Source organism: Pseudophryne corroboree, chromosome 2, assembly GCF_028390025.1.
Source record: "Pseudophryne corroboree isolate aPseCor3 chromosome 2, aPseCor3.hap2, whole genome shotgun sequence".
Classification (NCBI taxonomy): domain Eukaryota; kingdom Metazoa; phylum Chordata; class Amphibia; order Anura; family Myobatrachidae; genus Pseudophryne; species Pseudophryne corroboree.
In genome coordinates, this window is record NC_086445.1 from 1,021,598,059 (window position 1) to 1,021,610,211 (window position 12,153).

A 12,153-nucleotide genomic window follows, 5' to 3' on the forward strand; every position below is an offset into this window, starting at 1 on the left:
CTGAACTTGAATCCTTAGTTCTGCTATATTCCTTATGCTCCTACACTATATTTTTGTTACATTCTGTGGTATGCGGTTAACTCGTCGAGATCCCGACTGTCACAATACCGATGCCGGGATCCCGACGGCGGGGGGCACCATACTGCTGCCGATATACCGGTGAAGTAGATCATTCCCCTTCTATGGGTGTCCACAACACCCATAGAGGTAGAATAGAACCTGAGGTGATTGAAGCTTGCCACCGAGCCTGCAAGGGGCTTCGTTTTGCTCGACCCCCTGCCGGCATTCTACCGCTCAGGATGCCGATGTCAGAATACAGATGGTAAATCATACCGAACCGCACTGTCTCATCTGTACCTTTTATCCTCTTTCTTCTTTGTACATTCTGTCATGCCCTACACTTTACTCTTGTTCCACTTCACTTATTATATAGTCTCTCCTTTATTTTATCATAGTAATATTATTCTCATTATCTTTGCTCTTCGTCCTTTACTTTCTCCAAATTTCTCTTTTTAGTTTCCTTAATTTTTTATCTGTCCACGCTCTCATACTACATACTCATACTATATTATACAGCACACAGATCCCTTTCCCTCTATACTACAACACACACAAGTCCCTGTCCCTCTATACTACAACACACACAAGTCCCTGTCCATCTATACTACAATACACACAAGTCCCTGTCCCTCTATACTACAACACACACAAGTCCCTGTCCCTCTATACTACAACACACACAAGTCCCTGTCCCTCTATACTACAACACACACAAGTACCTGTCCCTCTGTGTTAGAAAACACACAAATCCTTATCCCTTTATATTACCAAACCCAAGTACATGTCCCTATTTATTACAACTCACGCAAGTCCCTGTCCCGCTATATTACAACACACAAGTCCCTCTGTATTACAGCACACACAAGTACTTGTCCCGCTATATTAAAACATGCAAGTCCCTGTCGTTCTATATTACAACACACACAAGTCCCTGTCCCGCTATATTAGAACACACAAGTCCCAGTCCTTCTATATTACAACACACAAGTCCCTGTCCCTCTATATTACAACACACAAGTCCCTGTCCCGCTATATTAGAACACACAAGTCCCTGTTCCTCTATATTGCAACACACAAGTCCCTGTCCCTCTATATTACAACTCACAAGTGCCTGTCCCTCTATATTACAACTCACAAGTGCCTGTCCCTCTATATTACAACTCACAAGTGCCTGTCTCTCTATATTACAACATGCAAGTCCTTGTCCCTTTATATTACAACACGCAAGTCCCTGTCACTCTGTATTACAACACACACAAGTACTTGTCCCTCCATATTACAACACGCAAGTCCCTGTCCCTCTATATTACAACACGCAAGTCCCTGTCACTCTGTATTACAACACGCAAGTCCCTCTATATTACAACTCACAAGTGCCTGTCTCTCTATATTACAACATGCAAGTCCCTGTCCCTTTATATTACAACACGCAAGTAACTGTCACTCTGTATTACAACACACACAAGTACTTGTGCCTCTATATTACAACACAAAAGTCCCTGTCCATCTATATTACAACACGCAAGTGCCTGTCTCTCTATATTACAACACGCAAGTCCCTGTTCCTCTATATTGCAACACACAAGCACCTGTCCCTCTATATTACAACACGCAAGTACCTGTCTCTCTATATTACAACACCCAAGTACCTGTATCTCTATATTACAACACGCAAGTCCCTGTCTCTCTATATTACAACACCCAATTACCTGTATCTCTATATTACAACACGCAAGTCCCTGTCTCTCTATATTACAACACGCAAGTCCCTGTCCCTCTATATTACAACACGCAAGTACCTGTCTCTCTATATTACAACACCCAATTACCTGTCTCTCTATATTACAACACGCAAGTACCTGTCTCTCTATATTACAACACGCAAGTACCTGTCTCTCTATATTACAACACCCAAGTACCTGTCTCTTTCTTTATTACAACACGCAAGTCCCTGCCTCTCTATATTACAACACCCAAGTCCCTGTCTCTCTATATTACAACACGCAAGTCCCTGTCCCTCTATATTACAACACACAAGTCCCTGTCCCTCTATACTGCAACACACAAGTCCCTGTCCCTCTATATTACAACACACAAGTCCCTGTCCCTCTATATTACAAAACACAAGTCCCTGTCCCTCTATATTACAACAACACACAAGTATCTGTTCCCTTTTCTTGACTCTTTACACTCTTTGAAGCCTCTTTAGTCTTTATACTTTAGTCTCATTTATTTTGTCTTCCTTTTTCTCCATAATAGCTTACTGACATATTTTTCTTCTAATCCCTGACATAGAGCCTCTTAGACCCCTTTCACATCGCACAAATAACCCGGTATCGACACGGCATATTGCCGTGTCGAACCGGGTCAGTGTGCGATGTGAAAGCACACTGGCAGATTTACCGGGTCGCCTGACCCGGTAAATCAACCCGGTAAAAAAGAAGGGTTTTACCCGGGTTGATTACCGGGTCAGTTGCGGTGTGAATGGGAGCCGTGTCGATGCGACACGGTTCCCATTCACAAGATAGGGAGAGGCGGCGCTGGAGATGAGCTCATCTCCCGACGCCGCCTCCACCCCGCCCCTGCTGCTGCTGCTGAGCTCCGTTGCTATGGCAACCGACCCGGTATATTGCCGGGTCAGAAAGCCTGCAACGGAGCGCAAATGCCGGATCCCACCCGGTAAGGACACGTTTCCCTTACCGGGTAGGACCCGGCATTTGCAATGTGAATGCAGCATTACTTGCCTTATTCTCTCACTCTCTCTATCACATACTTTTCTTTGCCACCTCAATTTATTTTCTTTCACTCCACTTTTATTTTCATTAGTATCCATATACCTCTCTGTCCTCTCCCTCATCACTTCTTCTACTACATCTTACTGTACTTTACCGTGCACTGAGCTACTGAACCTCTTCTGCCCCTGTAGTCGGTTCAGTCAGTTCTCTGCAGCAGAGCAGTGCCGAGTGCTAGCCACGCCCCCTACATGACGTCATGTCTAGTCCGGAGCTTGCTGTATGAGGAAGTGCTGCACGGACTGCAGTATCACTGGCAGTTGCTGTGCACTGTGTGCAGGGGCCGTTTCCAAGCTCTGCCTGATCGGAGCTGAGCTCCGATCGCGGCCGGAGGCCAGGTGGAGGGGTGAGTCAGCCCGCTAAGGGGACAATGGGACCGGCCAACCAGGAACTGGCCCGGTGTCCCGGCGTCCCAATCCGCCCCTGGTAGTAAGGTCTACAACAATAGGTTGACACATGAAAAGGTGTCATATTTGCTGTCAGAGCACAGGGAACCCCAGTGAGTGTACTGTGTCCCCTTGCTTCGGGCAGGTTACTATTCCCAATCGTAGTCCATGAGTATGGTAAAGGATGAAAAAAAAATAATAATAATAATATGTTGACCATTTCAACCTGTCAACCTTATGGACATATCGACCATTTACACATCGACCTAATGACCATGTCGACTATTTGGTGGCAACTTATTGACTGTCTACCTAGACACTAAATCTATAGATTGCATAATATATATATATATATATATGTATGTATGTATGTATGTATGTATGTATGTGTGTGTGTGTGTGTGTGTGTGTGTATATATATATATTATATTATATTAGTAAATCCGTGTAGCCAGCATTAGATTGATATGATTGATGGTAGGTGGATCGCTATGCTCTCCGTGATGCCCCACCCTGATGCACAGGCCACACCCCCATATCGGTAGTTACTCCCCTACCATACTGGTCACACACTCTGTGGCGACGCACAATAGGCCTTTTATACATTTCAGCTCCAGGCCCATCAAGACCTTAATCTGGCACTGCGGGTGTGTACTGCTACATCGGGGAGGCGTGTCATGAAAATGACTTACATCCAAATATAAATGAGCCCCAAAGTTAGTAAGATCTATTTGTTGAAGAAAAGACAGTGATATTTTGCAGGATTTGTTTGTGTATTGTGTCTTACAAGAGGTTCCATATATTGTAAGTGGCCATAGGGATCCATTGTGCCTTATAACCAATGCAGGGAAATGGCACTAAGGATCCCATTTGAATGTATGTATCTCTGATTTATTTTTCCCCCTAGAATGAGGGAGATTGATGGACTTTTCAGGGAGTGAGGGAGATTGCTGCTATTTCAGGGAGTCTCCTGCAGAATGAGGGAGGGTAGGCAACTATGGGTTGAAGCCTGAAAACAGGCTGCACAGTGAACAGCACTCAGAGACTAATAGAAAAATAACACGCTGATACACCTGTCTGATGCTGATGTTTCATTGCATCCACTCATTGATCAAGACATATAATATATATATATAGTTGGAGAAGGTGCCCGGCACTCCTGGTCCTGTTAGGGTGTAATGCCTGGGTGCCCTAGTGGTATGACAGTTGAGCAAAATAAGACAGCGTCACTCCAGGACTTTGAACCTTTAAAAGTGTATTGAAACAAATCACATGTCCAACGTTTCGGCGTAAAGGGGCTGCAGGCCCCGAAACATTGGACATGTGATTTGTTACAATACACTTTTAAAGATTCAAAGTCCTGGAGTGACGCTGTCTTATTTTGCTCAATTAAAAAAATAAAAATATATAAACATTTTATTTTTATTTTTTAAGTGCAAATTCTGAAAAAAGGTATGGTTTGTATCCAGTACTGCACAGAAATGAAAAATCTGGAATCTAATTTAGAATAAGCACAAACAGGTTCAGTTAAGTACAGGGGTCATACTGCAAATACCTAATAATGACTAAGCAGCAAAGACAAGCTAATAGACAAATTAGTTCCACTATCCATGATGTATAATAAATACAAATAGAGCCACGTGAGGAAGTTCTACAGGTACCATCTGCAGCGATATAACTTTCAGAAGGAGTTCCATAATTACCCCTCCACCTTCATCCTTTACCTCTTCAGTTCCATCCTGTAGCTGAGGCGGGGTTGTGTTAAGTGACATTTTGAAGCATTTTCTGCAAATGAAACATAGATAAATGTTACAATTTCAACCCGTGTCACACATGCTGATCTTAATTCCTATGTGGCCCTATGCACCTATTTTACAGCCTATTTGTGGATGTAGACACAGCGCTCGGCGGAATAAGATGGCGGTGACTGCGCTATAGCTATATTTTGCATATTATGATGCAATGCGGTCGCAGGCAACGTGGCTGAATTGTGGTCAGCCACAGAAACCTGATTTACTATGCAATAATCTACATGGCCAATGCGTGGTTACCATGTGTCCTCAACTCAGAATGAGGCCAATGATTGGAAGGTTCTTTGCTGAATAGTCTAGGCACAACGCTTAACCATAACCCTAATTCTGTGACCAAGAGCAAAGTAATATGTTTCACAATAATATATTCTTATGAAACATCAAGGGTTAGAGACTGCACAGTCTCTCTGAGGTGGCAGTGACACGGTGGTGCCATTTCTGTGTCTGTGACTGACGCCGTTCACGGATATACAGTATCTCGTATCGACCCTGCAGAACAGCCAATGGCCGATTTATCTGCAGATAATCAGGGCATCCTGCAGCGTGTACGCAGAGCCGTAACTAGACTTTTTGGTGCCCTGTGCCAGAGAGAGGATTGGCACCCCCTACCCGCATTCTTTTCAATAGGGATATAAGGCGCATGTCTCATGGGGAAGATGACAAGATTGATCCACGAGAAAGTCCCCTTCCCATATGATAGATAGAGATAGATAGATAGATAGATAGATAGATAGATAGATAGATAGATAGATAGATAGATAGATAGATAGATAGACAGACATTTATAGACCACTGCAAGAAAATGGATTTGGACACAAATCCTCTTTATACCACATTCATGCACATTATTTGAGAGCTCGTTGTTATTCAGTCACAATACCCTTTATTAAAGAACACATTTTAATATACTGCCATACCCAGGAGTCAAACCTGTAACCTGTTGAATTCTACTCAAACACCCTACTCGTTGAGCCATTTGATCCGGCATAGAAGCTATTAGTACTTTGTAAAAACAGCATTGTAATTGATCAGATCTATGTAGTGTGCAGCCACACATCCAGTCTCTCGCAGCCACACACTACATAGATCTGCTCAGCCGCAATGCTGATCATTTTCTCACAAAGTACAAAGTTAGCTTCCAAAAGTTAGAATTCTCTGGCTTAGAATTATCTACCTTTATATGCAAGGGAAGATATCTGAATTAATAGATTGTCTGACCGCAATGCCACATGAAATGGGTTTGAATCCTGGGTATGTCAGCATCTTGAAATGTATAAATGTGACTGAATAAGAAAGAAATCTCAAGTTAAATTAATACAGATAATTGAGAAGTGCAGCCAACAGCACCCCCTACCCTGAAGCGCTATGTTCGGTGCCCCCTCCGCACACACCTAGTTACGACCCTGTGTGTACGGCTGCTCTGCAAATTGTCCATATACAACTGAGCAGGCACATGTAAATCCCCGCCCATTTGTAATGTCAGACACAACACATCGGGCCGACAATCGGTAAGATAGATCAGCCAGACACTTTTTAATAGGAGACCCCTGTATGAAGTTCCCCGGACTCCCCATTGCCTTAATTTTGCCTTGCTTATCTGAAACACTTTAGCACCCAGTATCCACCCAACTCCTCCTATTGGATGGTGGAATCATCTTGTACCCCCATAATCGCCAAAATGCTAAAATATTTTTCAGGGAGGCTGCTGCTGAACATCTAAGGCCCCCTGGGTGCACCATAGAGCACTACCGTTCAATCCTAATCATAGGCGTGCGCAGGGGGGGTGCCTGGTGCGCACAGGCACCCCCTAATGTCTGGCACCCAATCTCATATGCCTGATGCAATTATCGCCGAGCAGGCTGATTACTGTCCCCTCTGCGCTGCACCCTGTCAGGACTGTATTACTGACCGGACGCCTGGGTTAATCAAGGGTGCCACTGCCACCGGCTTTCAAACTTCCGGCTCCACCTCCATGTACAAAAAAAGCATGATGTGATGTGATTACGTCATGCTGCTCGCATGCCCACCTCTTTCCTTCTATGCTATGCCAACGCCAGCCACTGATGAGGAGCAGAATGCAGCCAGCGTTCCTCTTAGGAAGACAAATTCAATACTGGCAGGCAGTCGGCAGCAACATTGACACGTCACTCGTTTATCCAGCAGCAGCAGTACTAGTCTGCGACTGTCAGTGTCAGTGAGTGGATGACTTGTAAGTAAGCTGCTGCAGCTTGCAGGGGAAAGAGAGGGGGACCCAGACCAGGCTGAAGAGGAGCAGTGTAATTGCAGTGAGTGCCATCAGGGGTGTTTGTTTGGTGCACACAACAACATCTGACAATGTATCTGCTTTATTAGGATTGGTACAAGGGTGTATATTTTATATTGCGTTGACCGTCAATAGATTGTGCTAGACACACCCCTCCGATGGTGCACCCCCTAATAAAATGTGCTGCGCACGCCAGTGATCCTAATTAGGACATGTTTAACAAATTTGACTATACAAGGATTTTTGAAATTCAAATACTGTGTTCCTCTTCAATAGAGGTTACCTTATAAAGCCCAGGCAATTATAATAGACGTGCAGAATTGTGTCTAACATAAAGAAAATAAGGGACTGAATTGAGCTGTTGGACAAATTTGAAATATAAGGACTTTTTCAGGGAAAAATATTTAAAACCTGTGACTGTTGGGGAATTTGTGACTACAAATCCATGTGATTAATTATACTTAAAATCTAGAGTATTTGTACAAATGCCGGCTTGCAGTGTTACAAATAGGGTTTGTACTGCGTTTCTCTGATCTGCAGTGTTTAAATTACCCTAACAGTTTCTATACACAAAAGGCCTAAGCAATGGCTAAAGGAACAAGATGGGAGATTCTGGGTTCATTTTGTTTTGTTCTTCAAAGTGACACATATAACAAAAGATAACACAAAGTCACCTCACTCTCATGATTAATCAAAGACATATCCCTCCCTCCACCACTTCATCTGCATTGTGAAAGCATACAATGTCCCCCTCAGCAACTGACCAGGGCCCCTGATGTCCCCCTTTAGCATGCCCAGGCCCAGGTAAACAGTACTCGCTCTGCCATACCTCTCGGTGCCACTACCCAGAATGCATTCTGGTTGCCATTTCATTATGGAAATCAGTGTAGCCTCATAATTCATTAGATGGTCACCGTGCCAGCACTCTTGGTTATTTTAATATTTGCACACTCACATTTTATTAAGACTACACTTTATTATATTAGGTTAACTAGCGTACCATAATATTTCCTTATGTTGCTCTGTGTAAGGGCTTGTATCTTTTAAGTGCTGCTTGGATTTATAAGTGTGAGTTGTAAACAGCAAAAAGGTGAGTTCTGATTATTCTCTGTCTATCCATATAGGGATAGTAAAATTGTGAGAGGAAGTTAATCTGAATCTGATTGTTTGTATCTATACTGTTTCTTTTTTGTTTTAATATATCTGTACTGGGGGGTTTTTTTTTGAGGAAAAAAATAAGAATTTACTTACCGATAATTCTATTTCTCGTTGTCCGTAGTGGATGCTGGGGACTCCGTAAGGACCATGGGGAATAGCGGCTCCGCAGGAGACTGGGCACAAAAGTAAAGCTTTAGGACTACCTGGTGTGCACTGGCTCCTCCCCCTATGACCCTCCTCCAAGCCTCAGTTAGGATACTGTGCCCGGACGAGCGTACACAATAAGGAAGGATTTTGAATCTCGGGTAAGACTCATACCAGCCACACCAATCACACCGTATAACTTGTGATCTAAACCAAGTTAACAGCATGATAACAGAGGAGCCTCTAGAAAAGATGGCTCACTACAGCAATAACCCGATTATTGGTAACAATAACTATGTACCAGTATTGCAGACAATCCGCACTTGGGATGGGCGCCCAGCATCCACTACGGACTACGAGAAATAGAATTATCGGTAAGTAAATTCTTATTTTCTCTGACGTCCTAGTGGATGCTGGGGACTCCGTAAGGACCATGGGGATTATACCAAAGCTCCCAAACGGGTGGGAGAGTGCGGATGACTCTGCAGCACCAAATGAGAGAACTCCAGGTCCTCCTCAGCCAGGGTATCAAATTTGTAGAATTTTACAAACGTATTTGCTCCTGACCAAGTAGCTGCTCTGCAAAGTTGTAAAGCCGAGACCCCTCGGGCAGCCGCCCAAGATGAGCCCACCTTCCTTGTGGAGTGGGCATTTACAGATTTTTGGCTGTGGCAGGCCTGCCACAGAATGTGCAAGCTGAATTGTACTACAAACCCAACGAGCAATAGTCTGCTTAGAAGCAGGAGCACCCAGCTTGTTGGGTGCATACAGGATAAACAGCGAGTCAGATTTTCTTACTCCAGCCCTCCTGGAAACATATATTTTCAGGGCCCTGACAACGTCTAGCAACTTGGAGTCCTCCAAGTCCCTAGTAGCCGCAGGCACCACAATAGGTTGGTTCAGGTGAAACGCTGAAACCACCTTAGGGAGAAACTGAGGACGAGTCCTCAATTCCGCCCTGTCCGAATGGAAAATCAGATAAGGGCTTTTACAGGATAAAGCCGCCAATTCTGACACGCGCCTGGCCCAGGCCAGGGCCAACAGCATGACCACTTTCCATGTGAGATATTTTAACTCCACAGATTTAAGTGGTTCAAACCAATGTGACTTTTGGAACCCAAAAACTACATTGAGATCCCAAGGTGCCACTGGAGGCACAAAAGGAGGCTGTATATACAGTACCCATTTTACAAACGTCTGAACTTCAGGGACTGAAGCTAGTTCTTTTTGGAAGAAAATTGACAGGGCCGAAATTTGAACCTTAATGGACCCCAATTTCAGGCCCATAGACACTCCTGTTTGCAGGAAATGTAGGAATCGACCCAGTCGAAATTCCTCCGTCGGGCCTTACTGGCCTCGCACCACGCAACATATTTTCGCCAAATGCGGTGATAATGTTTTGCGGTTACATCCTTCCTGGCTTTGATCAGGATAGGGATGACTTCATCCGGAATGCCTTTTTCCTTCAGGATCCGGCGTTCAACCGCCATGCCATCAAACGCAGCCGCGGTAAGTCTTGGAACAGACAGGGTCCTTGCTGAAGCAGGTCCCTTCTTAGAGGTAGAGGCCACGGATGCTCCGTGAGCATCTCTTGAAGTTCCGGTTACCAAGTCCTTCTTGGCCAATCCGGAGCCACGAATATAGTGCTTACTCCTCTCCATCTTATAATTCTCAGTACCTTGGGTATGAGAGGCAGAGGATGGAACACATACACTGACCGGTACACCCACGGTGTTACCAGAGCGTCTACAGCTATTGCCTGAGGGTCCCTTGACCTGGCGCAATACCTGTCGAGTTTTTCCCAACGGTTTATAATCATGTGGAAGACTTCTGGGTGAAGTCCCCACTCTCCCGGGTGGAGGTCGTGTCTGCTGAGGAAGTCTGCTTCCCAGTTGTCCACTCCCGGAATGAATACTGCTGACAGTGCTATCACATGGTTTTCCGCCCAGCGAAGAATCCTTGCAGCTTCTGCCATTGCCCTCCTGCTTCTTGTGCCACCCTGTCTGTTTACGTGGGTGACTGCCGTGATGTTGTCCGACTGGATCAACACCGGCTGACCTTGAAGCAGAGGTCTTGCTAAGCTTAGAGCATTGTAAATGGCCCTTAGCTTCAGGATATTTATGTGAAGTGATGTCTCCAGGCTTGACCATAAGCCCTGGAAATTCCTTCCCTGTGTGACTGCTCCCCAGCCTCGCAGGCTGGCATCCGTGGTCACCAGGACCCAGTCCTGAATGCCGAATCTGCGGCCCTCTAGAAGATGAGCACTCTGCAACCACCACAGGAGGGACACCCTTGTCCTTGGTGACAGGGTTATCCGCTGATGCATCTGAAGATGCGACCCGGACCATTTGTCCAGCAGGTCCCACTGGAAAGTTCTTGTGTGGAATCTGCCGAATGGGATTGCTTCGTAGGAAGCCACCATTTTTCCCAGAACCCTTGTGCAATGATGCACTGAGACTTATATACTGTCCCTATCTAGGGTATCAATATTCTCAGTCAGGGAATCCGACCACGCCAACCCAGCACTGCACATCCAGGCTGAGGCGATTGCTGGTCGCAGTATAACACCAGTATGTGTGTAAATACATTTTAGGATACCCTCCTGCTTTCTATCAGCAGGATCCTTAAGGCGGCCATCTCAGGAGAGGGTAGAGCCCTTGTTTTTACAAGCGTGTGGCGGGAAAGGATATAATGCCAATAACTTTTTAGAAATTATCAGTTTTTATCGGGGGAAACCCACGCTTCATCACACACCTCATTTAATTTCTCAGATTCAGGAAAACTACAGGTAGTTTTTCCTCACCGAACATAATACCCCTTTTGGTGGTACTCGTATTATCAGAAATGTGTAAACCATTTTTCATTGCCTCAATCATGTAACGTGTGGCCCTACTGGAAGTCACATTTGTCTCTTCACCGTCGACACTGGAGTCAGTATCCGTGTTGGCGTCTGTATCTGCCATCCGAGGTAACAGGCGCTTTAGAGCCCCTGACGGCCTATGAGACGTCTGGACAGGCACAAGCTGAGTAGCCGGCTGTCTCATGTCAACCACTATCTTTTGTAAAGAGCTGACACTGTTAATTCCTTCCAACAGTTCACCCACTCAGGTGTCGACCCCCTAGGGGGTGACATCCCTATTACAGGCAATTTGCTCCGCCTCCACATAATTTTCCTCCTCATACATGTCGACACAAACGTACCGACACACAGCACACACACAGGGAATGCTCTGATAGAGGACAGGACCCCACTTGCCCTTTGGGGAGACAGAGGGAGAGTTTGCCAGCACACACCAGAGCGCTATATATATACAGGGATAACCTTATATAAGTGTTTTTCCCCTTATAGCTGCTGTATTGTTAATACTGCGCCTAATTAGTGCCCCCCTCTCTTTTTTAACCCTTTCTGTAGTGTAGTGACTGCAGGGGAGAACCAGGGAGCTTCCCTCCAACGGAGCTGTGAGGGAAAATGGCGCCAGTGTGCTGAGGAGATAGGCTCCGCCCCTTTTTCGCAGACTTTTCTCCTGCTTTTTTATGGA

General features: G+C 45.1%; 1 protein-coding gene across 4 annotated transcripts in view; it reads right to left on the bottom strand.

Moving 5' to 3' along the window:
* LOC135050313 (cell surface glycoprotein CD200 receptor 1-A-like) overlaps positions 1-12,153 on the bottom strand; it is a 119,424-nt gene that overhangs the window by 26,623 nt on the left and 80,648 nt on the right. For 3 of the 4 annotated variants that reach the window (XM_063956720.1, XM_063956717.1, XM_063956719.1), the window contains one exon: positions 4,942-5,023. In XM_063956720.1, the coding sequence (XP_063812790.1) occupies positions 4,942-5,023 (82 nt within the window). The remainder of the gene's footprint in view (positions 1-4,941; positions 5,024-12,153) is intronic. The other variant, XM_063956718.1, reaches the window with a different exon arrangement.